This window comes from Eucyclogobius newberryi, unplaced genomic scaffold, assembly GCF_026437365.1.
Source record: "Eucyclogobius newberryi isolate DKJ021-1_F unplaced genomic scaffold, fEucNew1.0.hap1 SCAF_2, whole genome shotgun sequence".
Lineage (NCBI taxonomy): Eukaryota > Metazoa > Chordata > Actinopteri > Gobiiformes > Gobiidae > Eucyclogobius > Eucyclogobius newberryi.
The window spans coordinates 23493116-23519361 of NW_027315834.1; the positions used below are offsets into that span (position 1 = coordinate 23493116).

Below are 26246 nucleotides of genomic sequence, written 5' to 3' on the forward strand. Positions count from 1 at the left end.
ATCACTATCTGCGCGTTATCTGCCCGGCTGCCTGGTCCGGGGCGGTCTCCTCTGCTGCTCCGTGAACTGTTCCCCAGCTTTGACACGGAGGCAGAGCGGGAGACGCGCGGGGCATCATCAGCATCAGCAGCATCTAACTGTACGCTCCCTCCACACGGGAGATAACACTGGAGTAGCGCCATGGAGTCACAGCTGGCTCTGTTTAACACGGCTCATATGTTTCAGCGTGTTTACACAGGCCTTTGTTGCTTTTTTTTATCAGTAGTTTATCTGTGTGAAAGACACCGCCGCATATCATTAGTCTTTGTCTTGTGCTTCACAATGGTTCAGTATTAATAGAGGATTATCTAGGATTACACCGGCTCTGAACTTCCCCAAAGGTTCACTAAGTGGTGCGCTGGTGCTGAAACATGTACTTTTGGAGTTTTGTGAGTTTTTTTCATTTTTTTTATCCTGACTTACAGATGAAACTTCAATTTAAGGTAGAGATATACTTTAACTTCCCTTTCTTTTGCTTTGTTTTGATTGGTCGAATACATCATAATGAAACAAAAGCAGTTAAATTAATTTATGTCAAGTTCAATATGACATACAACTTAAAGTAAAATGTGTAATATATTGAATGTTTTAAGTAATGTTTAATACAAGCTAAATGGATCATATGAGTAAAAAGTTATTTCCAAAATGCAAGCATGTGTTTAATGACAGGAAACGGAAGAGTGTGTCACTATGATACTGCCAACACTGCACAGATGTGTATAATGGCTTCGTAATGGACTAATGCAGCGTAATTCACACTTCAGAGGTGAGCGACAAGCAGCAGAGCATGCATTATTCACACCTTTGGTCAAAAGAACCAGTCGACAGGAACTACGGATCAGAGGTTAAAACAGACATACACTTCACAGGACATTTTCACAGCACCCTGAAATATGGCAGGAATCAATACTTGATCCTTGCAGGGTCTTCCTCGCTTTTTCTTTTTGTGCTACACTTCAAGGCCTACTTACATATCCAATGCACTACTGAATGACATGTTCCCCATCAATAGAGCATCACAGACAGAGGATGTATTTGATATGGAATGAAATAAAGTCTAATGGGACCCTGAGGTAACAGATTTACCTTGTTTTAGTGATATGTATTTGGCTGGTTCAAAGTCAATCTGTGGGTCAACGTGACTGTGATTAAACTAAAGGTTTCATTAAAAAAAAAAAAAAAGTAGAAAAAAAACGGACAAGGATTAAAGCTGCATGCTGTTGCTGGTCTATTAAAATCAATGCCACAAAAACCGAATCACGTGTTTACAGTGAAAGTTTTTATTCACAGCTAATGCAGAATTTTAAAACCTGCACCACCACAGGTCACACGTCCACCAGTGAGTTTTATGTCTATGCAAATCATGTTGAAATGATACACGTTTTGGACAGTTTTATTTATGAATTGTTTTGTTATCCATTGGTGGAGGAGGTAAGGTACTTTTGGAACAGGATGTGAATTCAAAATGAATCATGGTCACTGCATGCCACGCCTCAAATGAACATGTACTTTCACACTTGATTAAATACATTTGCGGTTATTTAGCTGTTATCAAAACCTGTACAATCCCGAAACAATACAGGGGTGCAAATAAGTACTTTGACCCCCCCCCCCCGCCATGTAAGTTATCTTTGTAAAGTATTTGTAAGTGAATTATGTTTATAGACACAATCTTACACCCTCCTGCTCCTCTTAGTCATGGCCTTTTATAACAGTGTCAACATAGTGATAAGCACTACTCATTCTATAAGATCTTATTTATGTTTATTTTAGCTTACTTTTAAACCAACCACACATTTTCGATTTCACTCTAATTTCTTTAGTCTAAATTCTGAAAGACACATCTTTTTTTAAGATGTTCTTGTAAATGTATCACCGTTTTATTTATGGAAAACAAGATTATTATGTAATCTATTTGAAGTAAACAGTGTATCATTATTTCCATATCTTTTCTCTTCTCTTTTTACCTGAAGTGTTTGCATTTCTTTCCATTTCGGGCACATAAGCCCTGTGTGCCTTCAAGAGACCACACCTGTCACTTTCAACATATTCTTTAAACAAACAGATGGGACTCCCAACACAAACCCATTGACTGACATTCTATCAACGCACACACACACACGCACGCACAATAATGGTCTCTTAGCAACCGCTAGTTAGTGGGCTGCCTTGGGATGGTTGCTCTTTTCACTCCAGGTGTGTGGCCTCCAGGGAAACAGGAATAACCTTGGCTTGACCCTCAAACACATAAATTTCACCACGCTCTCAGCAAAAGCACATGTCCCCTTTACCTTGTCATGTTTCTAGCACTTATCTTACCCACATGTATTGGTCTACTTTGAAAGCCACTCCAAACTTGAGACAGCTGGGTTTTGGTGGTGAATGATTAGAAGACAAATATAATCATTAAACACACAATGGTTATTATTTTATCAGTGAGAATTACAATTTGGATCACCGTAGCAATGGGTAAACAACTGCTCAACTGCTGTGAGGGGACTAGCTTCATGTAAAACACAGAAATAACTAATTTAGTAGACATTTAGAGAGAGTGAGCAGGCTTTACACATTCAAAGGTGAACTATTTCAGATTGTGGCCGTGGTATGAGTGCATTACAGACACAACTGCTTGAAGCGCATATGACTGGTTCTCACATTGTTCTTATTAAGACTTAGCGTGATGGTCACTGTGGTAAATATTTATTACAGTTTTGCATCGTCATGTTGCAGGTTGTGAAGACGAGTTGAACGATACAAGTTAGTGACCTTCAATTGAAAATGCAGGGACAATTTTCACACAACAATTTGCAACACATTTTTCGGACAGTTTTAACAATAATTTACCAAAATAAAAGTGTTTATTATTTTCTGTCAAATTGTTCCTTCCAATGTACGTCACATATCAAGAATAGAATATAAATTGTTTATGGAGGTCATGGACAGCTTGTTTCTACGACAAGCGACGAGTGAGTACTTTTTGTACACAAAGTTGCCTGAAAGGTGTTGGTTTTGAGTCTCACAGGGCGGGGCGCTCAGTGCAGATATCGGGGCTTGTGAATGGCTTTCACATGACTTTACACCAGGGATGGGCAAACTGCGGCCCGCGGGCCACATCTTTGTCTTTCTAATCCAGCCCGCCAAATATGCCAATACATATTTTTTTATTTTTTTTTGCCCTTTAGCTATCTGTCTGCACTTGTATCCTTAATAAATTTCACGTGAAAGGGATTCAATAATAGATTCAAATAGCCTATATTTGACAGAAAAGTGATATTTTATTTTATATTTAATTTTTTTGATATTTTTTTTTCACACCAATGATCGCGGGCCGGCCCTTCGCTACTTGCCTGGATTCGAATACGGCCCTCGGAGGAAAATAATTACCCACCCCTGCTTTACACGGACTGTTAACTGACAAAGACCTTCATCAAAGTAAGCTCTAAAGGCTCAAATTCACTTAAAAACATATTTGATTTTATGTGCAGCACTATTACACAGGGAGAGTTTCAGACACTTACAAGCCAAGTTTCTGTTGCTGGAGGATTTCTTCTTTGCGCGTTAAAATGCAGCTGTTCATTGTTGTATAAATGTCTGTACCACCGCAGACAGTAAAGAATAGGACTGTTCTGATATTTGAGCAGTTTATGCAGATCTATTTGGTGTTTAAATTTGATTACATTAGCGACCTGAATCATGATGACTGCAGGTGGTGTAATTGTCACGTCTCAGGCAGTACATGGAATTGGGCGGGTGTTTACTGTATGGTTGCTATGTAACAGTGTCACATCTGCTGCTTATGTCCCACCAGGAAGTACAATTACACATAAACTTCACCTAAATGTGTGAATTAGGGAAAAATAGGCAACGCATTTGAAAAATAATCATGTTCTTTACATTTTGATGAAATGTGTTCCTAATCTGTCGTATACACTTTGAGGACAACACGCTATAATTATTATTTAATTAAAAAAATAAAAGGTTATATATTATAAAGCAAATCCACAAATCTCACAACAGAGAACGGGACATATTTGATCATCCAAAGATGATCAAATTTGTCCGGTTTCAAATTGAGTGCAAAACTTGTTTTTCCATCATCAGTGTCATCAATATTTTGTCATGGCCCTTTTCCCTGCTACCAAAAGTAAAATAAAACGTGAAACATTTTTCCAACAGAATTCTTTCCAAACATGTGATTTTGAGGTTGTCCATTGAGAAGTATATATAATATGTTCCCATTCTTCATCCGTCAAAACAAAATTACTCCCTCTTTCCAAATTATTTTTTAACATTTTTCATAGAATGGCTGTCCAGATCGGATTATAAATGCATTTATATTATTTAGATATTTTCCTTAAAAGTTCTGATTTATACGCCTTAGTAAAAAATGCAATCATTTTTTCACATGGTTCAATTACAAAGACGTCACAAAGGCGCCGGTCCAGCTGGCAGCCCGGTGCAACGCTCCGCTCTTTTTTCACACTTTTTTCACACTTATGTGCTTTATCTTTTGTATTTTGTAAATATATTTTCTACTTTAGTAGTACGATCGGGACACGCTCTGGAATCGCTTAATTCAACTTGTTTCGACTTTGTTCGGCTGGATTATTGAGTGTTTTTCGTTGTGTCGTCGTGATGTGCGCTAGCTCTGAGCTAGCCCCCCCGGCCCCACCGGCCCCACCGGCCCCACCGCGCTCCTCGGCAACAGCCGCCGTATGGATCGGCGCCGGTGCGTTTATACAAAGGAGGAACTCATGAAACTGCGGAAAACCATCGTCTTACCCGGAGATCGTCACGTTATCCCGGCGGACATCCTAATTTTTCCCCTCCATCCCTTGTTGGGAAATGGGAGGTTTTGTCTATAGGAGTTATTGTTTATAAGAGTTCTTCTATTGAGAGTGTTTTTTAAACTTCCTATATTCTGTTATCTGTCCTTTTCCTCTGTATCTACCTGTGTTGTATCAATTACATTTCCCCATGTGTGGACAATAAAGGATTATCTTATCTTATCTTATCTTACAAACGTGTCAGACATTTTGTAAGAGGAAAGATTTGCATGTAATATTTAGCAGTGCATGGCCCACTCAGCAGCAGAATCTACCACGGCGCGAGTCTGTTTGTGCCTGTACGTTGGCTAATTTGCTCCTCTGTGCAGAGCCGCCTGAGGATGATCCGAGAGTAAGTTTTGTGTGTGTGTTTCTTTTGCAGGTGCAGCGCCGTGGCCTCTTTTCTTGCTTGGTGCATTGCTGAGCCTCTTCCGTGTCCCCATGTGATCTAGTGATCGATGCGAACCTCTGGAGGTGCCTTTCACACCACTCCTCCCTCGCTACTCCACGCTGCAAAGTGTCTGTCTCCGATGAAGGTTACGGTAACAAACCCCACCTCACGGCTTCTCCCCAACACAGCGAATCAAATAAGTCTGAGTTTAAGTCTGGCTACTCTTTCTTGTCCACCACAAATCTACAAGCGACAGTGAGTCATTGTAAAGGTGACATGATATGCGCATTTTACTTTTTCTATGAGCTTTTAACCAATGGCATTCCTTCATCCTAGAGGTTTTCCAGTACCCAGGTGGGAAATATTAATACGTATTGTTAAATATATATTCAGATATTTAGTTAAATATACAACACAATGCATGTTGTCTTGTATACAAACATATTTAGTTGTATTGATACTTTTTATTTTCCCCGTCATTACTCATCCCTTTACCTTCCATGGACGGTGCATTTATCTGCCCTTCTTTTTCTAATCATCATCATATTTGCTTAATTTCCTGTCAATAATTTATTTTTCAGTTGATTTGCTTTGCTTTATATGATATTAAGGAGTTTAGTTATCTTAATACCAGACAAAAGCATAAATTCAATAAAACCATGTTGTTGCATTTTCAGAAATACACCTCCATAAAGGTTACTACAGGGCATTTAACAAAGCCTGGAGCCATACTAGAATAATCAGTCGAATTTTATGGACTAATTTGACTGCAGTGTTTTGTTTGTTGTACTTTGTCTTCTTTAGTTATGGACCACCTTGCGTCTGAAATAAATAAAAACATATACTGCATGTGCCTTCAAAAATGAATTGGCTGCAGTGCAATTATGGAAGCATTTGTGAACGTTAAGGAAATGGATGACACAAACATCACCAACAATCAAGGACTGGACATCATGGCAGACACCAGACAAATGGAAAGAAAAATGCTTAATTTGAAAATTGACACATGGATGTGTAATTTAAATGAATGTTCAGTGCTAGTTACAGTGCAACGTGGACTGGTGTGACTAACTGCAGAGCTGCACCGCTGCACATCCACACTTGAGTCACTGTCTTCGTTGTGTGAATGAGTTGACAGCTAACTGACCGACAATGGCAAAAAACCTTTCCTCTTCTTCTTACCAGCTCATTAAACCAGTCAATAGCACTAGACATTAAGGACTGGAGTTGAGCTGATCTAAGGCCCCTTAAATGTTGAGTGTTTAACATTTAGAGTCTGTTTGGAGCAGTTAAGGTGTCGTTCAGATGTATTAAAGAGCTTCTGCGTATTCCTGCTTAGCATAACAACAGATGCCAAATTGCAAATGAGTGGACTGGTAAAAGAAAAGAAAATAATAAATGATAAGGAATACAAGAAGGAAACACAAATCTTTATATTATTTCATTATATAAGCCATTTTACTTTAACAAAATGAAATGGTAAAATACAAAGTACAAAAATGAAAGCACTGTACATAAATATTTTGCTATCTGTACTTTGCTTTCGTACATTTTACTGTGGATACTTTTTACTTTTATCTCACTCCATTTGAGAACAGGAATGTGCACTTTCTTCTGCACTACATGTTCAATGTACAAAAAATGTATTTTTTTCTTACGGTGGCTTTTTCGCACATTTATGGAAATATCTTGACTACAATTTTAGAATTCCGAGCAAACAAAAATAGGCTGTATAAATGACCAGTAAAATGGCTTCTTATGACCAATAATCAGGATCATTCTTTATTAAGATGATAGTTTTTAGGTAATATGTATTCGCTGTTCTTCAAGCTTTTCTATCTGACCAGATGAAACATGAGGAGGGATTTCAATGTTAATGATGCTAATAAATGCATGGTTCAATAAATAGCTCGCAGCTGTGGACAGATGGAAACTGACCTGTCAGTCAAAGTCACCACGTGCACAACGGATGATCTTATTAAGATAAGATGTTCCTTTATTGTCCCACATGGGGAAATTATTAGAGAATCACATGTGATTTAAACAGGGATCAGTCGCTTCTGTGTGATACCATGCATAAACAGAACACACACCAGCCTATTTTACCCTGTGCACAATAGTTAGACATACCCAAAAGGCATTGCTTATTAAAAGAGGATCTTACAGCCCACATGCAAGTGTGATGCACAATATAGGGGGGGCTATTTGACGTGACAATGTTTTAGTTTTTTTAATGTCCAAAATGTATTATTTTACATTGACTGTATAAGTACATATTTTAAATACACATTTACAACTGAATTGAGTAAACATTTTTTTATTTCCACTTTTGGTAATGGAAATACAATGACTTAGAGGCAGACACCATTTGTGAGAAAATTAAAAACAAAAATCTCAGTGATACTGTACCTTTATTTATATATTTATATTTTATATCCTTATATATATATATATATATATATATATATATATATATATATATATATATATATATATATATTTATTTATATATTTTATTTATTTTTTGTTGTTGTTTTTTTAAATTATTTTACATATTTAAACTAATAATAATCTAACATTATTCTGAACAAATTATATTGTTTTTAGACAAAACAATTGTTGATACCATTTGACATACCAGCAATTGGCTGATTGCCAGGAGGGGCGGCGCCCCATCTCCCATAATGGAGCAGCCGCCACTGCTTACAGCCCACATGCTAGTGTGAGACATCCTTAGAAAGCTTAGGCCTTCTAGTTTCTGCAGATATTTCTGCATATGAATACTGTCACACTACTACAGAAGCCCAAACATAAACAAAACACATGTTCCAACTGTGTCAAAATGTTTAACTACAATTGTAGCTCCTCTATGATAACTTAAAAAAAATATTTTTGGGAAACTACAGACTACCTATTATAACTGCTAAAAACAACATATGTGAACATGTGTAACCATGAATTTCCCAATACAGGTAAAACGGTTCGAAAGCTTGGCTCATTGGCAAGAATAATTTGACAATCAAGAAGTACATCCTTAGCATGCTAGCACAGGCAAAATACCAACTGTGCAGAAGTCAGAAGGGGACGCTTGGTTTATCTAAAGAGCTGTGTCAGACGAACCCGTGAACGGAAAAACTCTTGTATGGTCTTGTTCTGTAGCTGAAAGTGTGAGGAAAACAAACATACACAGTGCCATATTACATTTGGAGCCGATCTTATGATATGGACAGAGAGAAGGATTGGACGCTTTATTTGTGAGTTTTTCCACCCATGAAAAAACGCTGTTTACTGGACTATTTTTCCAAACGGGATAACTTCATTCAAGTGGATATTGTTTTTCTGTGGATTATTACACACAGAATGAGTACAGCTACTGATGGATTGAACCCTGTTGGGTCTGTCAGAACCGGAATACAAGTAAGAAATGTGTTATGAAAAGTTGATTTATATCACAAACTATTGGTAATTGCTTATTTTGGCCATATTATTCATTGGCCATATTATTCAATGCAAATCAATGACATATTAGTTTTGTTGAGAAAATAATATTTAAAATGATGATAGCTTGCTGGTATTGACAATGAAAATAAGAGTGATGATAAAACTATGATAAAGTACGTCTAAAGTCCGGTTTTAGCCCGTGTGCAGGCTGATTGTTCAGAACTTAAGCTTGTTTTAGTTGTAATAGAGCTTTAAGTTGAGGACAGAACAAAAACTGTTAAAAAAGTATTTACAAAATCATTTACGTATCATTTATTTTTTTACTTTTGAAAATGTTAAATGTTACAGCTGACAGTAATGTGTCAGAATGAAACTTCATTTTTAGGATTGCTTTGAATTCTTATGATGCTGGAATTTTTTGTAATTACATTGTTTTCAATGAACTCACTGTCACTTAACACTACTTTTTAAATTTATCACAGTTACAATCATGTTACGAAATGTGTATTTTTTAATCAAAGTATTTTCTATTACATCTTACGGTCCCAACTCTTTTATTTGATCCTATAATTGTTGAACACGTAATGACCTCTGTTCTGCTTAGTTACTACACTTTGTTGACTTCTTGTACTGCTTTAATTATTTGAGTGTATTTATTTGTCATTACATTCCAACAAAATTAAGTGGTTTAGCCCTTGATGTGTAATTTATATTAGCTGGATATGAAACTGCTTTGCCAGAACAAATTGTAAAAGGATCATGGAAGATGAAGACATTATTATCCATGTGCTTGCCCGACCTCTTATACGCCATTTCAGATTTATCACTCCTACTCTGAGACAAATTAAAGTTGGGTTTCAAGGAGGATAAAAGATTTACAGGCTATTCAGCAGAATGTGCCGCTAACAGTGGTTTGGACCTATACTCACAACATTATATCCTTCACTAAATGAGCTGTGGAGGGTCAAATGAGATTTATCCCAATGGTCCCGGGGCAAACAGGGCACCGGCTTTCTCTTCACTGTGTTGACATTGGGGGTGAGCGAGGGGATAAATCCAGCAGGATCGATGGCAGCTTTTGGTCTCATTGATTTGCTCACACAACCTCGGCCTGGTCCCACCCCGAGGTGCTTCCGCCGGTCTGACCCTCTCCGTCACCTGTGGACACTGCTCATTTGTCTATCTACATATACACATCTTATCTATTTCTGACATTGACCAAGAAGGGTCATCGTTTAGACCGAGTGACAGCACAAGTTTGTTACAAAAGTCAACTAGGACCTTGCAATTGATTTAATAATACAGGTGGCAAAAGTATTGATCCTTGTCCATTTCATGAGTTGCCATACAAAGTACTAATAGTCAGTTTTTCCCTGTGTTGACTCAACAAATCCTTGTCCAGCTGTTTGGCTTTTGCATTTTGAATTGGCAAATGTCTTACTCTCATGCAATTGCAGTTTGTCCAGACGTGTATTAGAATATGTTATGTTTTTGTACAAGAGAAAATGTCTTTTTACAAAACGGCCAGAGAATATAACAGTGGGAAATAGTGTCTATTTATGCCTTTTGGTATTGATGATTCAATAAGTCATTAGTGTTATAGTAAGAAGTGGCCAATACATTATCGAAATTTAGATAATACTGTGATTGTTGTTTGGAAGACATGCAAACTTTGAATATTGTGTCTATATAACTTATAGTAAGAAAAAAAAAGAGATACAAAAATAGCTAATAAAAAAATAAAATTAAGACAGTTATGTTGTTTACTTTCAAATAAGGGTGTAAGATGATATTTTTAAATGATAATTAAACCTCAACTAATACGGCATGTTTCAACACATTTCTGTTGGATTGACATTACGTCTGACTATCGTTATCAGAATATCCCTAAAAATATTGAGATTTTTATTTTTTTGAATTGCCCAACCCTAATAGTTATATATGTAAATGTTCTGATTATCGGTAGTTTCTGTCTAGAACTAATCACCTCAACACTGTTTCACTCTACATTATTTCTGTTGTTACGGCAACAACGTCACAATTGAGGTTTTTTGTAAATACTGCCTGAGAACTAATGGGCACAGTGCAAATTGACGGCCAGTATAACCTCTGGACAGAGGTGTTTTGTTTCCATCACTCCATCAGCACTGGCCTTTGTGTATTTCTGTCCTTCCTCGCGGGTAAATAAGACCCCACTCTGCCAGAGAGGAGCCTGGGTAATGAGGATTGAGTCTTTAGAAGCTGTACATCCACCAGGGTCATGGGTCAAGCTCGGAAATGGGGTGTAATAGATATAGGAGCATGTGGAATCTATTTTTATTACATTATTATATTTCAATGTACCTTATAGGCTCGTGTGTCCTGTAATGTAATCCCTGACTTATTACTATGTATTCTATAACTGGATTGACACATGAAAGTCTCTGAATACGAGTCACCGCATTGTTATAAATAACATTGTCTTATTGTGCTATTTAGTTTGGTAATCCTTTCTGAAAGGTAAAAATCACCGTTGTATAGGATTAGTATGCCTGACTGCGGAAAGAATAATAGCAAAATACTAAAAAAAAAAAAAAATTTAAACATTTTAAGTTCTACAACATGAGTCTGGATGACTTTTTAGATATTTTGGTGACATCTCCTGTCTCACAGCTGCATATTCACACAAATATTGCCATGTTAAAAAAATATTATAAATTACTAATACGTCAAACTGGTGCACATCCAAAGTGAAAAGAAAAATAGAATTTTACAAAGTAAGAATAAGATCCTTATTTCCTGCAGCTTAAACCCCAGAGCTTGTCCTGGAGCATAAATGACGGATGAGCTCCTTCTGGTTTTGGTGTAACAGTTTTTTTTAGTTTTTTTTTTTTTAAATATGTGTCACACCACAGGACACTCTTTGGATTACAACATTAAACTTCTATGATTTTATGTTTAAAGTAGACATAACCATGTAATTTTATTAAATAGTGTATACATTCTTTTCTTTATGCCAACACCTTTATCAACTGTCTCTGACACAAGAAAAGTGTCACACACACCGCAGGACATTTAAATGTTTTTTTTAATAGAAATGTCACATAACTTCCTTCTAAAACCGTGTATAATTGATAGAAGAAATAATTATGAGGAAGAAAAAGACATTATGTAGAATGTAATTTAAACATATCAAGTACCCATATTTAGCTTACATGCTTTAATTTTGTCTCTTGTAATAACAAACCAAAAACACTGACTATATCAACAAGAAATCGTGTTAACTATATCACTACTCTTAATTAACAAGTCACTTCACTCGCCAGGTCTTTGTAGGTTGAACCTGGGTGGCATTAACTAAGACTTTGCCGGGCAATTATTTCACACGACCACAGTTTTGTTTGGCCCTGACAGGCTACCATACATCAGGCCTGTGTTCTCTTCCATCATCAAAAGGCCTTCAAACGTGCAGCAGCTGATGGCGACCCAGTGGTGCTGTGGCAGTGTGGGATGGAGCTTGTGCTAATTACCATCGCGCCCGTCACCCCACTGTTCCTGTACGCTGCCCGTCTTTTCCTCTGCTACACACTGAAGGCGCTGGAGATTTAAGACTCTTTTCTTCCTCCCGCTCTGTGATTTTGTCCCTTATTAAATAAACACTAACAATGCTGGTTCTGGTTAACTTACTTTTACAGTTCCTCCTTAACTAGATGTTTTTTTTTTTGATAAAACATGCATTTATTATTTTACAATTTGCAGAATCTCTCTTTTGATGATGATAGTTAATGCTTTATTGATTGATCTCTCCCAAGAAGGAGATCATGGGTTCGATTCCCGGACCAGACCAACATCACATGATCTCGCTGGGTGGAGTCTGCATGATGTCCTCCCCGTGTTACCGTGGGTTCTCTCCGGGTTCTATATATATATATGTTTTATGTTTTTTTTTTAACCCCCCTCTGACCAAACAATATTTTAATATAATAGGTGATTATTTTTTAGTTAGACATATGCCTGATTTTCTTTGGGCTGCTCTTCTTCCTTTTTGATTTACATCTTTCTCTCACTGGGTTTGTTCTGTTTATTCTGTTTGTTTGTTTTCTCCATAAATACATAAAACTGAAAAAAGATGACATCAATTATTTTTTATAGTCACAATTAATCGACCTCTAGAGATAAGGTGAGGAGCTCATTCACACGGGAGGTGCTTGGAGTAGAACCGCTGCTCCTCCACGTCGAGAGGAGTGAGCTGAGATGGCTCGGGCATCTGCTCCGGATGCCTCCTGGGCGCCTTCCTGGGGAGGTGTATCGGGCATGTCCCACTAGAAAGGGGCTCTGTGGAAGACCCAGGACACGCTGGAGGGACTATATTCTGGGGTGTGGAAAGTCTGGGAGTTTGTGCTTATACTGCTGCGCCCACGACCCAGCCCCGGATGAGCGGAAGAAGATGAATTAATGGACAATGAATCGACTTGACACAATTACATTTTTTTTTCAATCGCTTTGGCACATTTTCTGAAACTATTCATTAATCTGGCTAAAAATATTGCACACTTTGCAAAACTGTTCACTTCAGTGGCAAAACAGTTCATCTTTAAAGAATCTAACTTTGTAAACAAAACTTAAATCACTCTTGTAAATATGAAAAAAATAATCAGATTTTCAAACTAATCCCACCATTGTCAAGACACAGCCCCAGAGGATGCTACAACACTTTTAGGCATGTGTTGTGAGGGAGTTAGAGACCTAAAAGAACATCAAACTTTTTTCTGTTGGTTTAAGAGTGAGGTTTATGCAGCAAAGATGTATAATATATTACACAAATAATTTATGTAACATCGGATACCACAACTGTTTCAGACTTGGACAATGGAGACCGAACTATAAAAGGTATTCATATTGCCTATGCTGCAAAAGCTTGCTTCCCCCAGTCAGTCCTCTCAGACAAACAAACCAAACAGACTGCATGAGAGCAGGGCATAATGACCCAGGGCACACAAGGGGAAAACATGCTTTATTGCGATAAAAGGGTTTTACTTTCATTTCATAAGTCAATTTCTTTAAAAGACAGCTCTTGGTCTAGAAAGAGACCATTGCAGTTATATATTGTAATCAGAGGGAAAAACTCAGTAGCGTTTCCCTGAGAACATGAATAACCTCAACTTCTATGTAGATATGGAGGATTCAGTGTGCCAAAATGAAGAGAGATAAAATGCACAGTTAATAATTATATATATGATTAATCAAAAGTGTACATTTATTTAATCAAATCTACACTGAATTAATTTAATCTGCCATGAAAATTAAATGTCCAATGAATTACTTAATTGTATCATGAATTAATTAAAAGTGTCTCCATTCATACATGAACATTTTTAATGAATTCACGATGCATTTAGTATATATATGCTATTATATATAATATATACATAATGTATAATATATATACTAAATGCATCATGAATTAATTACAAATGGCCATATATAATATTGTGTAATAATATTTATGTATTAGTATATATATTATATGCTATTATATATAATATATATAAATATAATATATTATATATGGACACTGAACTTCTAATTCATTCATGATGCATTTAATATATTAAATGTAATTATATGTATGTATTATATATCATATGTGTATCATAGAGTATTTGCATGTATATGACATAATGTAAAAGTGGCCATTACCAGACATTTGCAGGCTTTAAGGGTAAAACAGGCTTTTTTACGATTGTAAAAAACACGTTTTTATTAAAAAAAAAATAATAATAATCTTAAACCTGATTTTGTGAGTGAGCTTCAATATACTGTAAAGCCAAAGTATTTTGAAACAAACGCAAATGCTGAAGATCATGGTGTTTGTTCTGTTGGCATTCAATACTAGTTTTAGGGACCTCAAGCAAGACTGAACTATGACAAAGGCAGACTATAATGACACAATGGCCCTTGAGTGCTCTGTGTTCTTTGCCTTTGGTCCATAGGCCTGGAACAGATTGTGCAGTTTTTTGCAATCTGTGTTTAAAAAGTTGATCATGTGTTTAGGTACTACAAAAACGGTTTTGTAGTTTTAATTCAAGGGTTAAGGCTTGAAAATAGATATAAGGTAGTGCCAATATAAGCAGAGTGTTTGATCCCTGAGTGAAAAGATTTGGAATTTGTGCCAAAATTCACACATTATTGTTGCAGTGACAGAAAAAACAAACCCCGTATTCATTGCAGCCCTCAAACTAACAACCCAATGCTTTGTGGTTTTCTTTGCTGTACATGAGTGGGTTTTGTTCAAGTATTTTCACTCATCTGTATCTTCTGTTCTTTTTAAGCCGGATGCACAATTTTCATGGGAAATTATTCACTCCTGGCTCTCGAGTTTAGTATGATATTTTCCCACAGCTGTTGGGGCAGAGGTTATGGGTGCAGGTTAGTGAGGCCGTAACTATCCCGGGCTGCTCAGTATGGGAACAGCGCCGGCAGTGGGTGGAGGTCTGGTCCGGAGATTAGTGAAAGTGATCCTGGGACTGCAGCGAAGGTAGGGCCGGCCTCTCCTTTGCTGCTCCCCACATAGCCATTAATGTAAACACGATCAATATGTTTGTTGTGAGACGGGAGCAACTAAGAGAAGTGAAAGCGCAGGAGCAGAAAGGTTGAAACGCTGCAGTTTGTTCTCACTGATTTGACCGTCATGTCCTTGGTTTATGTCTGGAGCTACATAAACATTGTGCATTTACTATTCCGTATAATAATTCACCATGTTTTTATAGTATGGGGATGATCATCACGTAAGTTGTCAGACTGTTATTTGTGGTTGTAGGAGGAGTTGTGCAGCAAAGTAAATGTGTTTGTTACTCACTGGTCCCACGAATGATGCACCATGGTCAATATTTTATCATTTGACAATTTAGCACTGAGATTATATAAAAGTTTAAGTAAATGTTTTGAAGAAACCCCTTCTGTATGATGTCTCATGTCTTTCTAAAAGATAAAGTAGGAATTTGTGAGGATGGTGTGGAGTTTCTATCTGAAATCAAGTCCACACAAAAATAAATGTTTTGTTTTCCTATGTTTCTTATTTCCCCACATTAAAATCTATAAATAAATTACACTGAAATTCCTCAAAGGAGAGGAGATTTACAGTCTCCTGTCAGATCTATATTAAATAATGTAACCTCAAAGGCTATTTAGTTTACAGTTAACTCCTTTTGTTGAATAGAGCAGTCTTGTCATGGCCACATCTGGTCTGTTGTCCCTCTGAGACACCTGTCCATACAGCTATGTCTGGGTCATTCCTCACCTGTCCAGCAGGTGCCCTCGGTGTGTTCACCCCTTCCATTGACTGTCTCTGATGAGCTGTTGTGCCCCCTCTGTTCACAGCTGCTGCTCGTCTCCATTAAAGCGCTGGGATGGTCGTCATGTCGCCCCAGTGCTGCATGATGTATGTGAGCTGACACGGACTACTGTCACTGTCATCTGACCTACTTTAACAAGTATGGAGGCGGCTATTCTCATGGTCAATCAAAAAAAAATATGCACATGCTGAAAGTCCTTCATTAAAAATCTAATTTGTGTTATTTATCATTTTAAAATACTAGCTATGCTGAAAACCTGCCCTGTATTATTCAGAGCCTTTAAGGTTGACGTGAAATTCCGAGGCCCAATAGGAGGCTCAATAATACACAGTAAGTAACATTTATGTGTACTTATAGTGAGTTACCAACTTTATAAATATAACTGAACCTGGGGTGCCATTACCTTCTATGTTGAAGAGTTCAGTCGTACCAAACCCAGATTATGGAGCGCAGTTAGTTTTCTGATTGGAGGATTTGCTTGCGGACCTAAAAGTATGTTATGTATTTTCATGATTGTGCATGGATCAATGTTCGGTGATCCGTCTCTTGGCATGCTGTGCTTTATGATTCACTCCCATCCAGGTGTGGGATTGGCTTGTATCATTTTATTGGGACAGATTTATGATGACAGTTATTACTAATGCAAGAAATGTATGCATTGATATTAAAATGGCTGGTATCCCTTTTATATTTTCTGAAATTGCCACAGAGGCTTCCAGCTGGAACTGAGTTTGTCACTAAATTCTGTGTACTTTGTAGATGCATTGCCACGCACAGAAGAAAGCAGTGTCAGAGCGCTGCAGTGTTGGTATACAGATCCAATTGTCAGGTAAAGATAAGATGATTGTGTGGGAGCAACTTTTTAACTCAGAAGAAACACATAGACTTGATAGTCAAAAGAGATTTATTCTGGCAGGTGCTCATATTAGCTCCACTCTTCTGGGGACATCATCTTAACTTTTAGCATAGTTTATCTACAGTCAACAGAGTTATTTTTAAAATACAATACATTTTTCATTTCTGAGAGCAATTTATTCTCTTCCAATTAAGTGTCATAGAATTAAAAGTTATAAGTCTAAAATATCAACGAACAACATAGTAAATATTTCAAAGTAAAGTCCCATTGGAACTCGGGTAACATCTCACCTCTGCAGGTGTCCTTCAGGTAATTAGTCCGAACACCTGATACAATGTGGACAGACCCAAAACTCCCAATGAAAGCTTTTCATTTAATTTTATAAACATAAGCTTAAACACAATTACAATATGAAATTCAAACTTAACCTCAATGTCTTAAAAACATGTTCATCATCAGGAGGAAAATAGAAGGTTCTTTGAGTGATGATGTCCTGAGAACATTTGTTCTGCTGCTTCCTACAAAGACTTGAGTCTCAGGAGAATCCAGTTTGTGTTCTAGTTTAAACTTTCTCAGTTTATCTGCATGCTTTGTGCCATGCTTTCCCTTCTCCTGCCAGCTTTCCTATTCTCCTCAATGTGGCTAATCTTTATAATCTCTTTCTATGTTTATTTGTTCCCTCTATTTCCATTCAATGTCCCATGCACCTCCTGTAGTCACAGTTTATACTGTCTGTGAAAAAAGAGTGATCTATGTTAGGAACATGCATTGATGATAACTGGGCACCCAAAACCAGCATTAACTGTTTACCTTACATTTTCTTAAATCATAAAGCTTTTTTTGACTGGACAAAATCACCATTCTAATGCATGGTAGGGGGGCCTTTCTGTGTGTAGTTTTGCATGTTCTCCCCGTGTCTGCGTAGGTTTCCTCCGGGTACTCTGGTTTCCCCTACCACTAACAACATGTACAATAGGCCCCAGGACTCTCCTGAAAAAGAGACGCTACATCTCAGTGGGACTTTCCTGGTTAAATAAAAGTCAATGAATAAATAAATATGCAATAGTCTCATCTAGTGCTTTTGCAGCCAGTCAAAGTTGCTGCACAATTGTGTGCATTATTTATTCATTCCTTACTCTGTGGTGGTAAGCTGCTTCTGTAGCCACAGCTGCTCTGGGGCAGACTGACAGAAGCAAGTCTGCAAAACTGTGCCATCGGTTCCTCCCACCACCAACACTCACTCTCACTACATTCATATTAGGTAGTGTGGGTGAATTGTCTCACCAGTTTGCACTGGAGCCACTGAGGTCTGCATCCAGTCTTAACCAGGCCCAAACCAGCATCAACCAAATTGCTATGGCCATTTTAATATTTATTTTTCTATAAACCTATAGAAACTAACTTGTAACCCGGCTTGTCTGGTTTCCAGTGGACTGGGCCTGATCGGGGCATGTGTTCCTCCTGGTTAAAAGGACATGAGCTTAACTGCTGTACTGCATTGTTACATACATTTTAAATAGGATGATGGAGTCACTGAAGTAGAGACAAGCAGGTTTTACTTTAGACGGGTCATACACCACGGTAAAGATATTTCTGAAGATGGTCATACAGTGACGTGTATTTAAACACAAACTAACATCAATTCTGTTATGAGATGTTATCTTATGTTTTTAAGCTAGATAAATGTGAATGTTTGTATGTTTAAATGCAGCCCTACTCAGCTCTTTCAAGCCTGAACTGTATTTCCAGCTTTAAGCTGACACACTCGCAACACAATGACTTCCTATCACTGAGGTCTCCGGAGTCACTAGATCACTGTCGGATTAGCCCCCTGGTTCCCTCCAGGCAGTCGGGGAGCCCCTTGTGAGTCAGTATTTTTATTGTGCGTGCATGTGTATACGAATGTGTGTGTGTAAAATCCAGTGAACATGGGTGATTAACAGTAGATGTATGGTCGCTTGCGGCGCTGGCACAGTCATGGGGAAATGCTGAGCCATGTAAGCTCCTGTTCAAACCCCCCCAGTGAGGAAAATAATAAAGAAAAATCAAGCCAGCCCCTGTACACTGTCTCTCTCCCACACCTCTCCTCCTCTTACACACTTCTGTACTGTAGTATTTCCACACTTATTAAAGCTATGGCGCCAGCTGGATACTCGCCAGCTCTGAACACTGTTTTGCCCACATTTACAACCCCTCCCCAAATCCCTCGTCCCCCATGGCGGCCTGTGGGGATGTGAGAGCACCTTAAACACCCCATTACTCTGGCCTGTGCTCCTGCTCTGTGGGTCACTCAATCCCCCTCATCTGCTTAAATCTGACTGTGGGACCAAAGAAGGTTTTCAACCAAAAGTTTTTCTTAATGTTTTCTTAAACTGTTAAATTACAATACCAGGCAATAATTTACACAGATAAATGATTTCACAGTTTTTTCACATGTATAGAGATTTTTTTAATAGAAAAATGTGAATAATTTATTTTGCCCAGTATGCAGGTACACAAACAGTATTTAAGGTGTGACAATGCACAAATGTGTGATGCTGGCAGAGCTCTGTTCAGAAGCGCTGACAGTGACAGGGTCTATCAATGATCCCCAGGCATTGGTGGTCTCTCAAGTGTCACTGAGAGCTATAGCCACATAATTTGATATAGCTGCTATGGTGAAAATGAAGCTAAACAAAGAGAGTAACCTTTGGAGCCCAGCTCTGAACTGCATGTCCAAAGGAGGCTCTGGGTTAGTTTACCTATGTCATCACGTCTTTCCTCAGTTTATTAAGGTTAATCTCCTCCTTCTGTCACATGTGTCCACACTTTTAAATCAAACCTAAGATCTTTGCACATCCCGGATCTCTTGTCAGGACGTTTCCTCTAGCGTTAATTTGCCAACAGCCATCAGTAGATGTGTCAGGCAGGACTCAAATGGTGCTTAAAATTCAGTGCGTCTCCCCTGCCAATCACTGATGGCTGCATCAGATCAGAGTTTTGTCTGAGCGCAGACTGAAGTTACTGGAGAACAGTGGTGTCAGAGAATTCCCCTGGCCTCCCCTCATCCCCAGAAGGTCACTTTGCTGTAGGCTCTTTTTCCCTTTTTTGGCTGTAAGGGTAAGAGAGCTAATGTGCCAGACTAATGAGAGCAGGAGAGACAGGGGAGAGGACAGGGCAAGGTAGCAGCCTGTGGGTTAGAAGCATTTCAATATAAATGCTATGAAATATAAAGTTTATGTCCAGTGGCTGGTTTGTCTTCTTTGCAAGAATCCTTCTCCTGAACACTGATCAAAAGCTGTTTAGTTTGTTGCACTGCTGAGAAAGTTTGTTACTGTGTGTCTCTCTTTTGTGGGGCTTTAATCATTTGCAAAGCAAGACCACGAGCAGAAGTCAGTGGTGACCCGCCTGAGCTTATGCTTTTCAATGTGCATCTCTAGTCTCTTTGTGCTGGAGTCTGGGTGGCTGCTAATGGTCCAGGAAACAACCTTAATGACAACAAACACATACACCTCACTGTTCTGGCAGCTATAACTGGGAAGTTGGTGAATAAAATGTTTTACCTGTTTTAAGAGAAAAACTTGTCAACAAGGAAACCAGCAGGCTTTGGCTGCGCAGAGCCAATCAGATCTCACAACTCCGGCGTGAGTGAAGAAAGCTCCATCAGTCAGATGTGTCTGAGCTTTGATGAGCAGGGAAGAAAAGACGACTGCGGGGCACAGCGAGACGAGCGTGAATAGTGATATGAGAATGTGTTTGTTTATCTTTGACTAATTCCTCATTAAAACCAGTAAGAAGCAGCAGGAGCCCTTTGATAGAAGCAGCACAGTGTTTGCTTTACTTCTCTGAGCACTGTCATCTGCTGCACTCTGTGTGAGCCGGTTCTGTTGACTAAACTCATTTCAAACAGATCATTTTCATAACTGTCATTGTTTAGAGCTTCGTTTAACTTTTCAGTTATAAATTGCTGAATTAGTCAATGACTTTGATTGCACTACTGAGTGCACTACTGGAAAGAATATGGAGCATGATTTAAGTGAGTGATCTGGCCCGACTCTGGGTGTGTACATATGCCCACGCACTACATGTGTGAAACAAAGGCTGCATTGTGTTTAAAGACAAGGTTGTATTTCATATTTTCTCCGTTTCCCCAGAGCGCGTGGCCAGACTGTGTCCATCTGAAACGAGACCAGTTCAGCTCATTTTTCACCTCGGCCTCGTGTCCAGGTTTTAATAAAGCATTTGAAGGGTTGGAGAATTAGGGTTTTCCTGGGTGTAGGGGGAGGTGAACAGCGTAGACGTCTAATTCTTGTACCGCTGTTGCTGCTTTGAGATCTCATTAGCACTGTGTTCCACTGTCACATACACACGTCCACTTGCTCAATCATAACGGCAAAGAGGCTTAAATCTGAAATGAGTTTTGGGCACACGTCCAAACATCCACACCCGTATGATTTATGGTGAATGACCCAGGAAATACCACAGATCACCATCTTGGAACGCCTGCTTGGGATTTTTTTTAATGCTTGGTTTCTTACTATATCAATACAAGCACATTTGAAAAGTAATTTCTTGTTGGTTATAATTTGATTGAAACTGACTCTTCCTGTGGTCATTACAGCTTCTGCACTTTTTCAGTTAATTTGAAATACTTGGGAACTCCTTGTAAATATGTAGAACAGTGAAAGTGCTTATGCAACACAAATAGCATCTTAAAACACCTCTACAGGATACATTCCTCCGCAGCTCGTCAAATGTTTATTCATAAGATGAGTTGCGTTTTCCTCTCTTCCTTTCTGCACATGATGTGTAGTTCAAACCATGCAGCCGTCGCTACTGTACCACTGTAGCTACAGTATCTCATTTCCCTGTATGCCAGCATCCTCCGCACTCTCATTAAGGGGCCTGACTATCCTCTAAATCCGCCTGGGTTTGATCATTAGGACGAACGGGAGGAATCAATCCAGGGAGTGAATTCACTGCACATACACCTTTAGCTCTCATCAAATGACCTTGACTGCTGCTGCTGCTGCTGCCACCACTTGGTTTTAGATGAGAAGCTAAGTATGATAGTGTCATGTGTGATGTGTGATGTGCAGATGAAGTATGGTAGCACACTTTAGCTGCTTACAAGAGGTGAATTCAGGCAGGCTAATGAATATGCCCTGCTGACTATTTTAAAGTCCAGCTCACATGTAAAGGTAATGAGAGTTGCTGCGTTTCACTTGGGGGCACGGACACTCATTTGAGTTAAACATGCACTATGTTCTCTTAGTGCTCTTTGCGAACCCTCGCTCTGCTCCTGATGGCGAGTAACTTGTCAGGTCGACATCATTTAGTCTTTGCTGTCAGCAGCTACAGCGGCCATGTCTTATTCCAGACATATGGAATTACACGAGTGCACATACTGTCACCTTCTCCGTGCACACAGTGCTCTGTCACGGTGAGACCTGCATGTGTCTTCCCCACACTTCTACACGCCATCAGCTACATCCATGCTCTGGTATGTGAGCAGGCCCAGCACAGTCTAACTAAGACACTTAAGAAGAAGGTGCAGGTGATATTTAGAGCCTGCAGAACAGACAATGCAGGTGGTTCACTGGTAAAGAGACATTTTCTTCTAAATGGGGCAAATATCAATGTTACACAACTCAAGCCTAATAACCGTGATAACAGCCAGCTTTGGCGCTTTATCCAGAGACTGGGAAGTGTTTCAAAGCCTCCTCTTTTCTCTGACTCAGTGGAATGACAAAAAATAACTCAAATGTATCTTAAGACTTAATGTAGTTTGTATGTGAGGTGGATTGTTCTTGTCTCTGCCCGTTGTATCTGTCACACATTTCTACTGTATAGTTGAGCGCCTCCTCCGAGACTCTGCTTGTGCTTTGCAGAGGCCAAACTTCAGCCTCTCACACTTGGCTCAAATATCACTGGTTCATCTATTCATACTTAATTTACATAGTTATTCTCACATTTTGTTGTTTGAGTGCATCTCCACTTTTGAGAGCATGCTCTCTGCAGCAAGAATGCAGCTTAGTTTTAAGCAGACTCATTAGCTGCAGAAGGTGGCACCAGTTAATTAAAATAATTCCCTGTTATCGTGGCTGCTTTGGTCAGCCAAACGATACCAGGGGACTGCTATGCAGCACAGGCTGCTCTCGCTCTGCAAACAGCGCTCCTCTACCACAGCTAGCACCTAATTAGCACTGGAGGAGGAATATTTTACTGTGAATTAACATGCCGCGCTTCGGCCTGCACTCTAATTGACGAGCCTCGTCAAAGGGCCGCTGAAGACTGCGGCTGTACGGAGCTCGGCTCAAGTGCAGGAGAGGAACATGCACAGAATGTTTAAACATTTCATAATTAGTGCGAATCAAAAAGCTGCTTGTTTGGTGGGTGACTTAAGTTCATTTTCATGGGTCTTGCATACTCAAAGCAGGCCCTCTCTGTGTTCTTTGACCACGGCTGCTCGCACTGCAGCATCAAACACAGGTTAGGCCAGCACTGGTGAATATATTCAAACCAGGGCTCAACTAATTAAATCTTCCACAATCCAGAATAATTACACGCTACAAATAATGTACTAGGTTGTATATTCTTTGATAAATATTTTATATTATTTTATTGCATTGAGAAAATGGTTTTGTTGTTCTTGTTTTCTTGTTTTCGAGTTAATATAAATTTAATCCAGCATTACACTGTTCATGTTTGAATCTTTATGCTGTGTTAAGGGCCATTGTACACCTGTTTTAATCCTAATCTGTGATGGTAAACAGCAATTACTTCCTAAAACCGTGAAGTGTAGTAAGGCCTTTTCTGACACTGGACACAGAATACATCTGGGGAGTTGCCTCATATTATTTTATCTAATGCCGCTCCTTTTTTGTCTTTTTTTTAATGTTCTTTCTTTTTTAAGGTTCTTCTTAGCTCCCTTTTAAATGCCAAGGCTTGATCTTGCCTGTTAAACTAGCAGTCAGAAGTACTAAAGATTGACTTATGAGTTTCAGCAACCTGGGGATCTTTTAGATCAAACTACTACTGCCTGCTGAGCTCTTTTGCAACCCTACTGAGGAGTGCCTGCATCTGTACACTCTATGCTCCAGGATCTGCTCTTGCACCTTTCAAAAGAAATGTTTGCCTATGATAAAAAGTCCAGGTATGACGGCACACAAGGCCTGACACCACCTACATTCACCATTCACAGAAGTCTGGTGAAAAAACGACTGCGTTTTAACATGAGCGCTGGCTCGGTATGGGACTGACATGCACGAGCCTACTCACTGACACATGAAAGCAGACACAGAGCTGAGCAGCCTCTGCAGGCCTGGGGGAGCGCTAATGGTCTTGTAGAGTGCAGTCAGAGAGAGTGAGGTGAAGAGCAAAGCAAGGTGAAGGCGCACATATCACAGCTAAACACACACACATGTGGAAACAGCAGAGCACAGGAACATGTAAGGTGTTGGTCAGCATATACAGCTAACAAAGGGTGTGCCAGTCTGATGCGCGCCCGCATCGCTACGGCAAAGACGAGCCTGTCCCAATGAAGCTGGCGTTTTCTAACAGAAGCAGGGCATGAATTATGCAGGTTGTTCTTCACATGAAGGGATTTCTCTCCCTCTTTCCTCAGAGCCAGCTGTTTTCTGTTCTAAATTCTCTCTCTTCTTTACTTTAAACTCATCGTCTCATCTCCATCTCTTTAAATCAAGCCTCCCCCAAAAAGTGCAAGGCTCACTCGTGGTGCATGCTGCCACTCCACCTCCTCCCCAGACCGGGCCTGCTTCCTTCTTTTTTCTTTTTCACTAACCGCATTTCTGTTTCTTTGTCTGATACCTATCACAATGATACATTTATCTTATCACAGCATACACATTTTGTTTGCTCTGAAAGCATTCAGTAAGCAATTTATTTAAGTTTTAATGATTCTGTTGTGTAAATGTATCTGTATCTGTCAATTACACATTCATATAAAGTGCATAGGAACCTTCAATGCTGCAAGAAAGAAGTTTTTTGTAAACAGTTGAAAAGACACAAACCTGTTTCTCGTCGTTATGACGTCAACAGCTGCTGTTTGTTTCGGCAACTGTGGATGGAGATGAGTCTTGCCTCGCGGTGGATGGATATCTGCAGCCAGCCAGACCTCTCATAATATACCCATTCAATAAACTAGCACTAACAGCACCTTTCCAAAGCGTCCATACTAGTAGTAATAGGGAAGAAAACGAATGGCGTTTTGGTACAAACAGAAGGATCCAGAGGAAAGCTTGCAGTGTTTATGATTTTCTTTTTACTTTCCTGTCAGGGTTCAATTTGACTAAGTACTGTACATTTAGCTTGTAGCACATTGGATCAGAGCCACTGCTGCTTCACTGGTATTTTCATACGTATTAATGTTTACTTCAGACTCATGTTTCCCTTTTGAAAAGACTATGATAGTTCACAATGACCTATGCAAGTTTGTATGTTGAGTTTAATGAGTGTTTTTGTGTTAATCATGAAAAGGTGGGAAGATTGGATTTTCACACTGTCTAGCACCAGAATCGTGTCATGGAGGAGTCTGTAACGCTTCACAACAACATAACAAGAAAATAATGCAAGTACAAATGTAAATAACATTACAGTGCGTTCCAACAACATTTCTTTTATAAGAAAAGAGCCAGAAGTCAACATGGATAGAACTTTGGCTTATTTAGAGCTTATGTTCATTGCCTTGTTTTTGCATCAAATATATCTGGAAACTTTGTTTGCCTTTTGATATCATTGTTAAGTGTGTGGTCAGAGTTGTCTCCAGCCAGTTGAAGATAATTAACATTTGCTGAAATATTTATTTGATCCAAATGAGAGCGTTTGGGTTGCTTATTCTCATGTTTATGTACTGCAAGTATTCACCTCCTACTCGTGGACAGTATGTGACTAAGTGCAGAAACCGGTGCTGATGTTCATATTCCAGTGGGACAAGGTGACCTGCCCCCCCTCTGGAGGCTCCACTGGTCCAATCACTGCAGCCTTTCGTATGCCCCTGTTTAAAGCAGCTGTTTTGTCCTTGTGGGACTGACCTGGCGTTGTCAAGTTGCTTCTGCTGTTCCCCATCAGACGTTTATCCAGCCTTTCAAAAAAATAAAAGAACACGACTTGCTCCACGAGACTCCAGAGCTCGTGATGCTTGGCCTTCCTCCAGCTTTGAACCATCACTGAACATAACTCTGGGCGTGACAAGTGAAGTTTGAAGCTTACTGATAGTGACGTCTTGTGTACAACGCTACTTGTTGTCCTTGCTGTTACCTGTGGGACAACAGAAGGCCCTCATATTAGAAAGCTTGTCTTAAGAGCGACAAAGTTTAGTGTGCTTTATTTTTCAAGGGCATGCAAGTTAGATTTTTATT

The 26246-nt window shown here is 39.1% G+C and overlaps 1 protein-coding gene across 1 annotated transcript in view; it reads left to right on the forward strand.

Moving 5' to 3' along the window:
- The first annotated feature begins 12364 nt into the window (after positions 1–12364).
- phyhd1 (phytanoyl-CoA dioxygenase domain containing 1) overlaps positions 12365–26246 on the forward strand; it is a 120398-nt gene continuing 106516 nt past the window's right edge. The window contains exon 1 of the mRNA XM_072454627.1: positions 12365–12370. Coding sequence (XP_072310728.1) covers position 12370 — 1 coding nt within the window. The 5' untranslated portion in view covers positions 12365–12369. The remainder of the gene's footprint in view (positions 12371–26246) is intronic.